General features: G+C 40.3%; 1 protein-coding gene across 2 annotated transcripts in view; it reads left to right on the forward strand.

The window, feature by feature from the left end:
• The window catches only part of FGD4 (FYVE, RhoGEF and PH domain containing 4), a 118,486-nt gene that overhangs the window by 64,550 nt on the left and 41,020 nt on the right, over window positions 1–12,916 (forward strand). For both annotated transcript variants that reach the window (XM_063134957.1, XM_063134958.1), the window contains exon 2: window positions 6,506–6,667. In XM_063134957.1, the coding sequence (XP_062991027.1) occupies window positions 6,506–6,667 (162 nt within the window). The remainder of the gene's footprint in view (window positions 1–6,505; window positions 6,668–12,916) is intronic.

Below are 12,916 nucleotides of genomic sequence, written 5' to 3' on the forward strand. Positions count from 1 at the left end.
TTAACCTCTTGAAATCTCTGCATCACCATGTCACTTTCATTAAAGCTAGCTACACACAAGAGAAATCCCAGGTTTATGAGATGCAGTTTAGTAAAAGTATGGAGTTGTCATAACTTTCCAGTCAATACATAAACTTCAGTTGTCCAGAGTTCTAGTCCTGCAAGATTCGCTCAAGCTTTCATTCAGTTATATGCACAGTTGTTGTTGTTTTAAAAAATGAATTTATATTACAGAGGTGTCTTGAGTTACCATAATTCTGACGCCTATCCTGATGGGTTTAACAGACATAAAGAAATGTTTCAGAATGATTTCACAAAGAAGGACTCTCTCCTGGCTTGAACTAGGCCCATGAGCCCATTCCTAAAGAATTCCAATCAAGTCAGAAAAGGGAAGTGCCTTCCCTCACAAGGATTTTGCATTCTGAGTGTGAGTGTGTCTGTTAGTTTTTCTCTGTAAGCTAGTGGCTATTAAGCAGGACAAGTGCGTTATGAAATAAACAATACTGCCAAGGGGATTGGCACAGACAGGTGACAGAGTGAAGCACATATGTCATTTTACTGGATTATACCTGGACCTTGCTTTTAAACCAAATCAGAAAGCAAATTTGCTAATCAGCATTAGCAGTAAATTTCAAGTTATAAATTCACTGGCACCAACTAAGAATAATTCAAGACGAAGACAAGACAAGACGGGGGTGCTTACTGTCAAGGGCCCTAACCTGGGTTTGAAGGTGTGTCAGCCAGTTCTGGATGGAGTTACACTCCCCCTGAAAGACTGCACTCACAGCTTGGGGGTACTTCTGGATCTGTCGCTCCAAATGACAGCCCAGATAGATGCGACAGCCAGGAGTGCCTACTATCAGCTTCGGCTGATACACCAGCTGTGCTCTTTCCTAGAGTTAGAAGACCTAAGGAAGAGTGCTTGCACTGGTAACTTCAAGGCTCGACTTCTGCAATGTGTTGTACATAGCGCTACCTTTGTACCTAGTTCAGAAACTTCAACTAGTTCAAAGTAAGGTAGCCAGGTTGGTCACCGGCACACCGAGGGGTGACCATATTACACCAACATTAAAATCATTCCACTGGCTGCCAAGTAGTTTCTGGGCAAAGTATAAAGTGTTGGTTATTACCGTTAAAACCCTACAAGGTTTGGGTCCAGGTTAACTACAGGATCGCCTTCCCCCGTACAATCCGCCCCATACACTCAGGTCCTCTGAGAAGAATTTACTTCAGTCAGCCAAAACTAGGCTGACAACTGTTACCCAGAGGACCTTCTCTTCTGCCGCTCCCAGACTGTGGAATGGCCTGCCAGGAGAGATTCGTCAACTTAATACTCTCTCTGAGTTTAAAGCAGCTATAAAGACTAGTCTCTTCCGGCAGGCCTACCCAGATGAATTTTAAGGTGTCCGATTATTATATTGTATCGGTTTTATATGTTTTAAATAAGTTTTATGCATTTGATTTATATGGTATTTTTGTATTAAATGTTGTTTCCCGACTCGATCCAGAGAGAGATGTGGATAAGAAATAAGTTGTTGTTGTTGTTGTTGTTGTTGCTGCTGTTATTTTTATTATCTCTTTGTCGCTCATGAAGGTTTTTCTAGACGAACGTAATGGGCTTTGCCAAGTCATGCATCATTTACAGATTCAGGAATTTCCTGACAATTGAGCATGTTTTAATTATGACTGCTTTCTGGATGTTGATGTGGATGTATTTTGGTAGGCCCAGTTTCTGAAGGTTTTTTGTACAGTTTTTTGATATGATGCCGGTGACTGATGTGTCTAATGGAATAATTGTGGCCTTTTCCTCTTGCCATAGTTCTTTCACTTTCATGGCCCGTGGTATATATATTTCCTGTCTTTTCCTCTTCCTTTTCAACAAGATTTTTGTCATTCGGTATTGCTATATCAATGAGGTATGTGTGGTTTTCTTTTTTGTCTATGACTGTTATGTCTGGTTGGTTGCAAGGTATTGTTCTGTCAGTATGAATTGTTCTGTCCCAGTATATTTTATGATCTGCATTTTCCAAGATTGTTTCAGGGTGAGTATGTGTAATATGGTGTAGGTTGTTTGATAAGATTGAATTTGAAGGCCAGTTGTTGTTGAATTATTTTTGCAGCTGAATTGTGTCTGTCCATATAGTCTATTCCTGACAGAATTTTACATTCTCCTGTTACATGGTTTATTGTTTCTTGAAATTGGTGGCATTTCCTGCATAGGTCTGTTGTTACATTGTTATCTTTTATGGTGTATTTTTGGTAGTCTTGGTTGTTATTATTATTATTATTATTATTTATTTATATAGCACCATCAATGTACATGGTGCTGTACAGATTACACAGTAAATAGCAAGACCCTGCCGCATAGGCTTACAATCTAATAAAGTTGTAGTGAACAATAAGGAGGGAAAGAGAATGCAAACAGGCACAGGGAAGTGTAAACAGGCACCGGGTAGGGTGAGGCTAACAGTATAGAGTCAGAACAAACTCAATATTTAAAAGCTATAGGGAAAAGAAAAGTTTTTAGCTGAGTTTTAAAAGCTGTGATTGAGTTTGTAGTTCTCAAGTGTTCTGGAAGAGCGTTCCAGGCGTAAGGGGCAGCAGAAGAAAAAGGACGAAGCCGAGTAAAGGAAGTGGAGGTCCTTGGGCAGGCGAGAAGCATGGCATCAGAGGAGCGGAGAGCACGAGCGGGGCAATAGTGTGAGATGAGAGAGGAGAGATAGGCAGGAGCTAGACCGTGAAAAGCTTTGAAGGTCAGCAGGAGAAGTTTATATTGGATTCTGGAGTGAATTGGAAGCCAATGAAGAGATTTCAGAAGTGGAGTGACATGGTCAGAGCGGCGGGCCAAGAAGATGATCTTAGCGGCAGAGTGGTGGACAGAGACCAGCGGACTGATGTGAGACGAGGGAAGGCCAGAGAGAAGAAGGTTGCAGTAGTCCAACCGAGAGATAACCAGTGTGTGAACGAGAGTCTTGGCAGAAGAGACAGACAAAAATGGTCGAATCCTGGCAATATTATACAGGAAGAAACGACAGGAACTTGCTCCTGTATAGCTACAGTATTAGGAATCCTTCTGTTTCTGGAAATAGCTCACCCTTCCTGAGCCATTCATACGATCGTTCTTTGTTTATTTGTGGGTTCTGTATTATGTTGTGCTGCTTTCCGTGGGGTGCTTTTTGTGCCCATTATTATTATCATTCTAATTCTAGAACTGAGGTGAGGTCCTGGGACCCCTTCTTTGAAATGAAATGACAGCCCAGTGATAGGAATCAGATTCAGGATTTTTAAATCCCTTTGAATGTACACATAATATATTAAAAATCATTCCCAGCCTTCATGGCAAGATTGTGCACATAAGCAAATAATTTATAAAAACTATTATTTATAAATTATTTATAAATAATTATAAATAATTTTATTTATAAAAACACACCTGTTTTTAAAATGTATTTCAAGAATGGAGAAAGCAAATGCTCTTTTCTGAAAGGAAACTTATTAGAACCACTAAGTTAATATATTTACAAACAGGATGCCACAGAATGATGTTTCAACTCACAAAAACACTGGAAGTCTAAAAACTGACCTTCTTATTAATATTTTTTATGAACTTAAATGTATTCTTATCTTTTTAAGGGATAATAGTAAAGTCTAGTAAATTGTGGCTTTATACACTATCTCAAACATTTTCCCATAGTAATCTAAACATTTTCCCTGGAGTTAATAGGAAATCATACTTTACAGCAAAGCTGTTCTTCGTCATAGATTTAAGCAGCATTTTCGTATTTCTTCGATTGTAAGACACCATCGATTGTAAGACGCACACTAATTTCAGAAAAAAAAAAAACCTAAGACACACACGCGATTCTAAGACGCACCCCATTTTTGGAGATGTTTATATGGGGAAAAAAGTGTGTCTTAGAATCGAAGAAGTAGGGTAGTTCAGAATCCGCAAAGGTGTGTGTGTGTGTGTTCGGGGTTTTCTTAAAACTGATGAAGCTCTATAAGTTCCAGCCCCTAGCAGCTTCATCTCTGTAATTTCTCTGGGGGAAAAGAGAGAGGTGCATGTTTGTGTATAAAAATGCTTCTCCAACTGTAAATGTAGCAAGCATTGGACTTTGAATACTAGCTGTCTAACATGCCCCACCTGCTGAAGACAGATAGGCTGGAAGTTTTGATTGTAACCAGGGAAAGGCAAAAATCTGAGTTTGCCGCTGGGTTACAAGGAGACGTAGGGGTGGAGTTGTGCTTTTGGGGAATTGAGACTGCTTTAAAATGTAGCATTTTTGTTTGTTTGGTGCTTATCTGTCCACCACCATCCCCCTGCACACTATGCTCATGTTATGCATTTATAAACCAATGTCATTTTAAAAAAATGCTACAAAGAAGCTGACTTTGTTATAGCATTCCTTAGAGCTTTCTATTGTCTCAGGAAGTGGGGAGCCGTGAAACAATACTGCTGAAGTTGAGAGGTTAGATTCCTCTGCGCATAGTAAGTCCCTGTGTCTGACTGAGGCCGTACAAAAAATAGGGGTAATTGGTTGACTGAAAGTAGAACAGTTTCTCTCCCCACCCACCCACTCCTGCCCCCACCCCATCTGCACTCAACAAGACTACCAAAGTTATAGATGAAAGGATGCTACTCTGAGTGGGGGTTGGAAACCTATTTCCCACAAGAGACTGAAACGGGAATAGGGTGGTAAAATCGAAGAGCGTTTCTCTGCTCCATTATTCTCAAAGCCTTGGGTGCATTCTCAGAGCTTTGCATGCGCCATAAGCTGGCTCCTTTCTGTGGAAATTGGCCATATATCTTTTATAACACACACATGCATTGATAGACTACAAATACACAGGTGCTTGTCTTTCTAAAGTAGTAGCAGCTCAACTCCAACTTCATAGCACAGCACATTTCTTCACATTTGTAGTATTCTGATATATTCTGAGATATTTTATTTATTTATTTATTGCATTTTTACACCGCCCAATAGCCAAAGCTCTCTGGGCGGTTCATAAAAATTAAAATCATTCAAAGTATAAAACAAACAGTATAAAAACATATTTTGCTGTCATTACTTCAGTATTCTTAGAGAAATTAATGCGTTGGGAAGCAAGTTCAGAGTCCCTCACTGTTAAATGTTCTTTCTCATTTCCCCCTGGAAATGCTGTATGTTTGTTTATTTATTTTAGCATTTTTATCCCGCCTTTTAGCCAAAAAGGCTCTCAAGGCGGCTTACAAAAATATTTACTGCAAAATATGCATAGTAAATAGAGGCACTTTAATTAGAGAATCTGAGCATTAATGCAAAAGATATATATTACAGTTTTACGAGTAAAATTGACCTCCTCCCTTCCCTTCTTAAAGATCTGTTAATGATGGTGTCCTTCTGTGACTATATCAATGTTGGATTTCCATTCCCACAGTGGTTTAGTCAATGTATCAATTTGCCTTGGGCATGTCTTTTTAACATATTTAATTGAATCTAGTTCATAAATTTAAAATAACACGTCCAAACCATTAAATTGTACAAGCAACTCTCTCCTAACCTAGATCAAGGGTCCTAGCCCATGTCATTCTCTACAATAATCTGCCACATTTCTTGATGTCACTGTTAGGAAACTAGGTCTACATATTGCACTGGCCTCTAGTGAATACAGGTAGCCAAATTCTACAGCTGTTTTCTCTGTGTATCATATGACCATGCCCATCTCTGTTTTTACAGCTGTAGTGAGTGCATTGTATTTTTTCTCTCTAATATATGACAGCTGTTTGGGACACTTCTTTTAAAAAATAAAGGTCTCCTCCTTAATATTGTTCATTCAGCCAAAGACATCCCCTTAGTTGAACTGATGTCATTTTTTTGTCTTGCAATTTGAAACCATTGCAAAATTGTCATTTAGAGAAGGGGGAGAGAGTGGCTAGTTTTTGGCTTAAGTAGTCAAAATATGTATTGGATATTCTTTCAGGTATATGCATACATGGGTAAATATTTACAGAGGGAGTAGTTAGCACTAGAATTTTCCTGTAAATCCACTTGATGTTGCGTCATAGCAACATTGACTATTGGTAGTTAAAGAGAGGTAGCTACTAGTGGTGGCTTTTTAAATCTTTGACAACTGTATTGCCATAAATTCTCCTTTTTCTATTAAATCACAGGAAAATGAATGCAAATCTATTTGTCCTACACTTTTCCTGCATTTTATCATTTCAGAATTTTGATGCAGCAGAAAATTAAAATAGAATTGGACATTTTCTCTAAGACCATTTCTAGTTTCTGATTACATTGTAGTGCACCCTCCTAAAAGTCCCTGAAGAATTGAAGCTTACCCAGGTGTTTCAAGTTGGTGCTGCATACTACTGGAGAGTGTAGTAGTAATAGAATAAGCTATTCAGATTCAGCCACTTATTTGACCTGGTGCAAAGTTTCTTCCCAAATCTGTAGCATAATAATGAACTAACAAGGAAATCCATATGTTCAGTCATGTTCACATTTGCTTTCCCCCCCTTACAGGTGGCAGTTCATGTCCAAAGATCTTCATAACTCCACCTTGTTCGGCAAACAGCACAGCGAGGCTATATCAGCCAAACATCTGCAATGAAGTGGCTCAGGGAATAAATGGAAACGTGCCAGTTAAAAACTCCCCACGGCCAGCTTCAAATCCAAAGCCACAAGGTCAGTAGAAACTCAATTCTGTACCCGGCTCTAAACCTCAGGGACCTCAAACTTGAATAAATCAAATATGCAGTATTTTGTGTCGCAAATAAATAAAACTGTTCACTTGTACTAATGAATTGAGATACACACATATGATCGTAAAATTCTAAATGGACTATGTTGAAAATATGAAGGGGGGATAGATATTGTTTTGGATTCTCAGTAGTGTCCAACTGTAGGGTTTAATTGACTGCAGTCTCGCTGGAGTGTTTTTATTGTAAAAATGTAGCATATTTAGTAATCTCACTTTTCTGAGCTGTGAAATGACTTTAGACTGAGGAGACATGCGTTAGCAGCCAAGAAGAGAATGGGGCCCTTAAAATATGGGAACACTGAGATTTGAGCAGGAAGTGTTTTTAAGGTGTATGTCTTTGTGTCTCAGCTTTGTGTCTCAGTCAGTATAATTCACAGAGTTATTTACAAGCAAAGGAAGTGACATTATGCTAATTTTTGTGAACAGACCTAGTCTACTCATTACTTTATTTGTTTTCGTCTTATGCTGGTTTGGTATATCAAATTGAAATGTTCTTACATGTACACAGCAAGTCGAGACTTATGCTTTCTTGAAGCAATGGCACACAATGGGGCTGGTTCACACAATCACAAGGTGGTTAACAAGCCAGTGTGGCTTTTTAACCACCCTGCATGTGCCAGTCATGTACTGGCCAGATTTGCACAATTACGCTCACCGGCGCAGCTTCTTGTACATTTGAACCTGGCCAGGGAGTAGGAAGAGGGCTTGGTCAGGTGAGTAACAAACCACCCAGAACTGATGGGCTGTTGTAGGATTGTGGAATTGTTTGTTATCCACCCCAACAAGCCACCCTTTCCTGGTTCAGACGTCACAAGAAGCCATGCTGGCAGGGGTAATTATGCAGATGTGGCTGGCACATGCAGGATGGTTAATAAGCCACAGTGGCTTGTTAACCGCCCTGCAATCGATCGAACCAGGCCAATGTTTGTAACTCTGAATTGAACCATGGAAGACATTCATCAGGGTTTAGGTAGGTTACTAGACTCTCTACTTCCCTCTTAATCTCAAGGTTGTAGCTAACTCAGACTTATAAGGTAGACTAACACTGGATAAAACCCCTAGTGATGATCCGTTTGAGTTGGATGAGTTTCCATTGGCAATATTGTTTTTACGCTGTCAGTAGAACAGAAGTGGTTTGGGGTTACATAAGCACCAAGTCTGTTTTACCTTGACAAAACTTTGCAATCGTGCCAATGTAGGCTGGGTTTTGAGGGCTGATTCACATGCCTGCATCACTCTAACCTGTGCGTCAGAGTCCACTAGCATGTCATTGAATTCTGCAGATCAGTGGAAGGACTACTTTCCTGGATTGGCATTTTTACTATTGGGCAGCCCCCAAGTCCACCTGTAGCTCTTTCTGTTCCTTCAGTCTGAAAGGAACAGCCTGAAAAATGCAATGTCATCAGTTGACCAGTACCAGAAAATACCATATTAGACAGCCCTATGTATCAGTAATATATAGTACTGTTTTGTGGATTTTAATTGTAAATTGTTTGGGGAGTCAACCTTGGCTGAAATGAGGTATAAACTTTAAAATAAAAGGCTTCTGTGAGTTTAAAGTACTATCCACAACAGAGACTGCCTAATGCATCTATGCATTACACACTGCTCTTGGGTGGCCCTCTCCCAGCAGGTAACACTACCATGGCCGTAGCTAGATGGGGTGATATCCCTGTGATCGCTTCGGGATTGTCCCTGTGTGTCCAAATGACTTACAGGGCATCCCGGGAGCAGGGAAGGATGATCCCTCCCTTGCCCCAGGATATCACCCTACAGTTCTAGCCTGCTTTTTCCGCGGTCCTGGGATGATCCTGAGACCGCGGAACGTGTGGCCGCGCATCGCAAGGAGCCGGGAGCTGGGCACAGAGTGCCTCAGGAGTTCTGTGTCCATCAGGGGTGGGGTGGGGGAGTGGGGAAATTTAGTTATTTTAAAAAAATACTATTTGCGCACAAGTGTTCATGCGCTCCTTCTTTAAAAAACAAAATAAATGGCGGGCGTGATGTTGCGTGCCGCGTGTGAACCAGAGTGATGATCTCGCGATCATAAAATCGCGAGATCGCCTCCCTCCGACCCCCTCGTCTAGCTGAGGCCCACATTTCAGCATTGGGATGAATTTGATAATTCAATCCCTCCTGTTGTTGAGAGGCAGCAGAATTACGCTGTGTAAATCCTTTGCCCCTAGACATGGCAGCACCACACATACATACACATTCGCCCCGCCTGAGGATTGCTGGAACAATCAGCCCAGGGCAGTGACTCATGGAAAGTCACTATGGGCAACCATCTCCTGAAGGCGAGTATCTTTGCATGGATCACTACACTGAGTTGGCCCCCTTCCATTGTAAGCCATTGTGACTCATGTGGAAAGGACTCCTCTGCAATGTGGAAAGGGCTCCTTTGGCAGATTAATTCTTAAATCATATACCTCAAAAGGTTTATGTTTATGTTTAAAGTATTGAAGGGAAAAGGGCACTTCTGTTATCAGATGTTGGGGAAACCCTGCTCTGTCCCATTGCTTGTTGACTTGGAACCTGATGGGTGAATACATTTTATTCAAAATAATTATTAAAGCTTTGTTTGCTGTTCCTCTTATGGTAATGGTAGTGATTGTAGTTATTGAGTGACTACATGATAGACGTTTATAAAATTATGGATGGTATGGAAAAAGTAGTTAATGATTTCTTCCCGTGTCTCCTAACATTAGAACTTGGGATCACTCAACGAAATTGAGTTGGGAGCATATTCAGGACAGAGCAAAGGAAGTATTTCTTCACACAGTGTGCAACCCATGAATAGAATTCACTGCCACAAGATGTGGTAATAGCTTCTGGCTTAGGTGGCTTTAAAAGTGGAATTGACATTCAACAATAGCTAAATTAGATGGTAGCTAAATGGGCATTAGACAATAGCTAAGTGGGACCTTAAAGTTCAAAGACAGTATTCCACTATATCAATTGATGAAAGGCAGTGTTGTCTTTACATTCTGCTTGTGGGCTTTCTGGAAGCATCTGACTGACTGAATTGGAACTGGGGTACTAGACCGGAAAGACCCTTGGTCTGATTCAGCAGAGTTCTTAGGCTCATCTTGATAAAGCTCTGCAGAATAGTACATTAAGCACATGAGAAAATGATTGCAAGACTCCGGTCTGAATTAATGGGCTAGTTGTTTTATAATCTAGACTATTCTTGGTTAAACATCTCTCTTTCTCTCTCTGTGTCTCTGTCTCTGTCTCTCTCTCCACACACACACATAATCAAAAAATTATTTAGAATTTGTGTTCTGGTTTTGCCAATATTGGGCACAATTTGATAGGATAGGAAATGGGATCACTGAAATTTACTGTGTAGCACTTTGTAGTAAATAATATTCCTCTAACCTACTAATCAAAGACAGCTTAGAATGTTTTCTTTGGTTATTTGTATGGTTTATGTTCAAAGATCTGCCTTTAATGGAGTGGAAAATATTCAAAGTCTGTCTTTCCTCCTCAAGATTTGTGCTAGCAACTAACAATGGACTCTGACCTGGTTTTGCACAGTGCTTGGTTTCTTTCTGGAAAACAGCTTAAATCGTTGGAAACTAATTGAACTGTTATATACTATTTTTGTGCCCTCCAGATAATTGAATAAATGCCAAAGAAAAAGAAAAAAATCATGTGCAATATTTAGTCTTGCAAAATTTTGTTTTACACTATATTGCTATGATTTGAAACAACAAATTTCATAAATTTTGACTGAAAATTCAAGAGTTTTGGAGCAAGTTTCTTGGTGTTCAAGCGAAGTTAACTATATTATTATTATTATTATTATTAATAATAATAATAATAGTAATTAACTATAGCATGGATCCTATGATACATTCACTTAAGGAAGTTCATAAAAGGAAAGTTTCTTGTCCCTTCCTCTCCCTTCCAGCCTCTGCACCCCCAAAAATATTCTCTGGAGACCCTCTTGAATAGGGTGGAAGGAGATGAGGTAGGAGGAAGGAATTGCCCAAAATTAGATTGGCCTGATTTTGGGCGATTTCTCCAACCATCCACACCTCATCCCACATTGTTCAGGAAGGCCCTCAACCCTCCTGAGAGACTTTCTGAGTGGCACAGGTTGCTATGGGGGAAGGAAAGGATGAGAAACTTTCCATCTGTGAACTTCCTTAAGTTAACTTATCTTTGAATCCAAGCCTTTGTGTTTAACCTTAAAACAAGGCACAAAGTGAATGTTTACTGTGTTTGCACTGCTGAATCACATGCATATGGCTCACTATGACCTCAAAGAAAGTGGCAGGGAGTAGTATTTATGTGTTATTTTGTCCATGCTCAAAAGATTTGTCTAACCAACGTCCTGACACAAGATGTGTTTTTATAATGCATATAAACAAAGCCAGAAACAGCAAGATACGCAGTCTTCTGTTGACCTGATAAGAAGGAAGAAGTCTAATTTTTGATGTTTTTGAATAGTGTGACACTAACTCATTCATATATATTTATTTTATTTATTATTGCCTTTATATCCTGCCTTTTTTTCCACCAAGGAACCCAAGGTGGTGTACATAATCCTCCTTCTCTCCATTTTACCCTCACAACAACCACCCTGTGAGGTAGGTTGGGCTGAGAGTCTGTGACTGGCTCAAAGTCACCCAGTGGGTTTCCATGGCCAAGTGGGGACTAGAACCTGGATCTCCCGACTCCCAGTCCAACCCTTTAGCCACTACTAGATGTCAAACTTGTGGTTCTAGCCTTTCTAATACGGGGGCATGTTAAGTGTGTGTGGTGAGAAATATAAAGGCACTTGGGAGCACCCATCCACAGAGGAGGCTGCATTTCTTCATGATTAATTGCTCTAGTCCAAGGAAGGGCAGAAGGTAAATCAGGATCTACTGGTAGTTCTCTGGGTGATTTGCAAGGGGTTGGCAAGAGTTTCTGACTCCAAATTATTTAGAAATAGCAGCAGCAGAACTACTCCCAGCCCACCCAAAATTATACTGCTGAAATGAAGAAAGCTTCGGGTAACTAAGAGTGTATTTTTGTGTGGAAGGACTGGGAGCTCTGTCTAGTTTTGGACTGGAAGGACTGGGAGCTCTGTCTACTCATATAGTACAGGTAAACTATGCTCAATCCTCCAAGGCCCTCCTCCAAGGGAGGCTCAGAAGGTGGCATCAAGGGAGAGGGCTTTCTCAGTGGTGACCCCCCCCGCAATTGGAACGATCTCCCCAGTGATGCCTGGCTGACGCCAACATTGTTAGTTTTTTTGGCGCCATGTTAAAACCATCCTCTGATCTCAGGCATTTGGCAGCATATGATAAAGTTGTTAATTCTGATCCTGGATTTTTTTAATATTGATAGTTAAAATTGTTTAGAGGTGTGTGTGCTGTCTTTTTATATGTAAACAATGTTTATATTATGTACAATGTTGTATTTTTAAGGTTTTTAATCTTTGTAAAGTGCCCAGAGAGCTTTGGCTATTGGGCAGTATAGAAATATAAAACGAAAATTAAATGTATGTCTTTTGCACCAGGCCAAAGTTTGTGGATCTCAAGCTTTAGTTTGGAGCACTCAGTCTTTCCTTATACAGACACACAGCAGAGTTGCTGCCCTGAAAGAGGCTACCTGTTGCATCCTTGTGTGAGTCATTGCTCTGGACTTTCAACCAAAAGGCATCTCCAGAACAGTGACACGCATACAGCAGGTGGGCTCCATTGAGAGAAGGTGCTTTTTTCTTTTACAGTTACTTTTGAGTTATAGGTGTATTGTACCTCTTCTCTCAGAAATGTGTGAAACCAATGTTCAGCAATATTGCACTCTGATAGAGGCATGACAGCTGCAATCTGTGCTTTTCTTTGGCAAGGCAATGGATCTCTAAGCATTTACACATTTCACTCATTCAGCATAGTGTGGTTTACTCCTTCACTTCTGGCATTTTTCTGGAAAGTTGCTTTTAGTATTCTTCCTCCTGCTCAACATGCTTTCTGTGATTTTACTTTAATCATGGCCATTAACCCTGTCTAAGCTATTTCCTCCTCCATTGTCTTCTTCCCCAGGGTAATTCCATGTCCTCCTTTTTCTCAGCCAGTTGGTCTTGATTTCTCCCGCTCCCCCTCTAACGGTTTTATCATCTCTCTGTCAGCTAGCAGTTCAATTTTATGACAATTATCTGATGTTCATTGGCCTAGATCTGC

Source organism: Elgaria multicarinata, chromosome 9, assembly GCF_023053635.1.
Source record: "Elgaria multicarinata webbii isolate HBS135686 ecotype San Diego chromosome 9, rElgMul1.1.pri, whole genome shotgun sequence".
Taxonomy (NCBI): domain Eukaryota; kingdom Metazoa; phylum Chordata; class Lepidosauria; order Squamata; family Anguidae; genus Elgaria; species Elgaria multicarinata.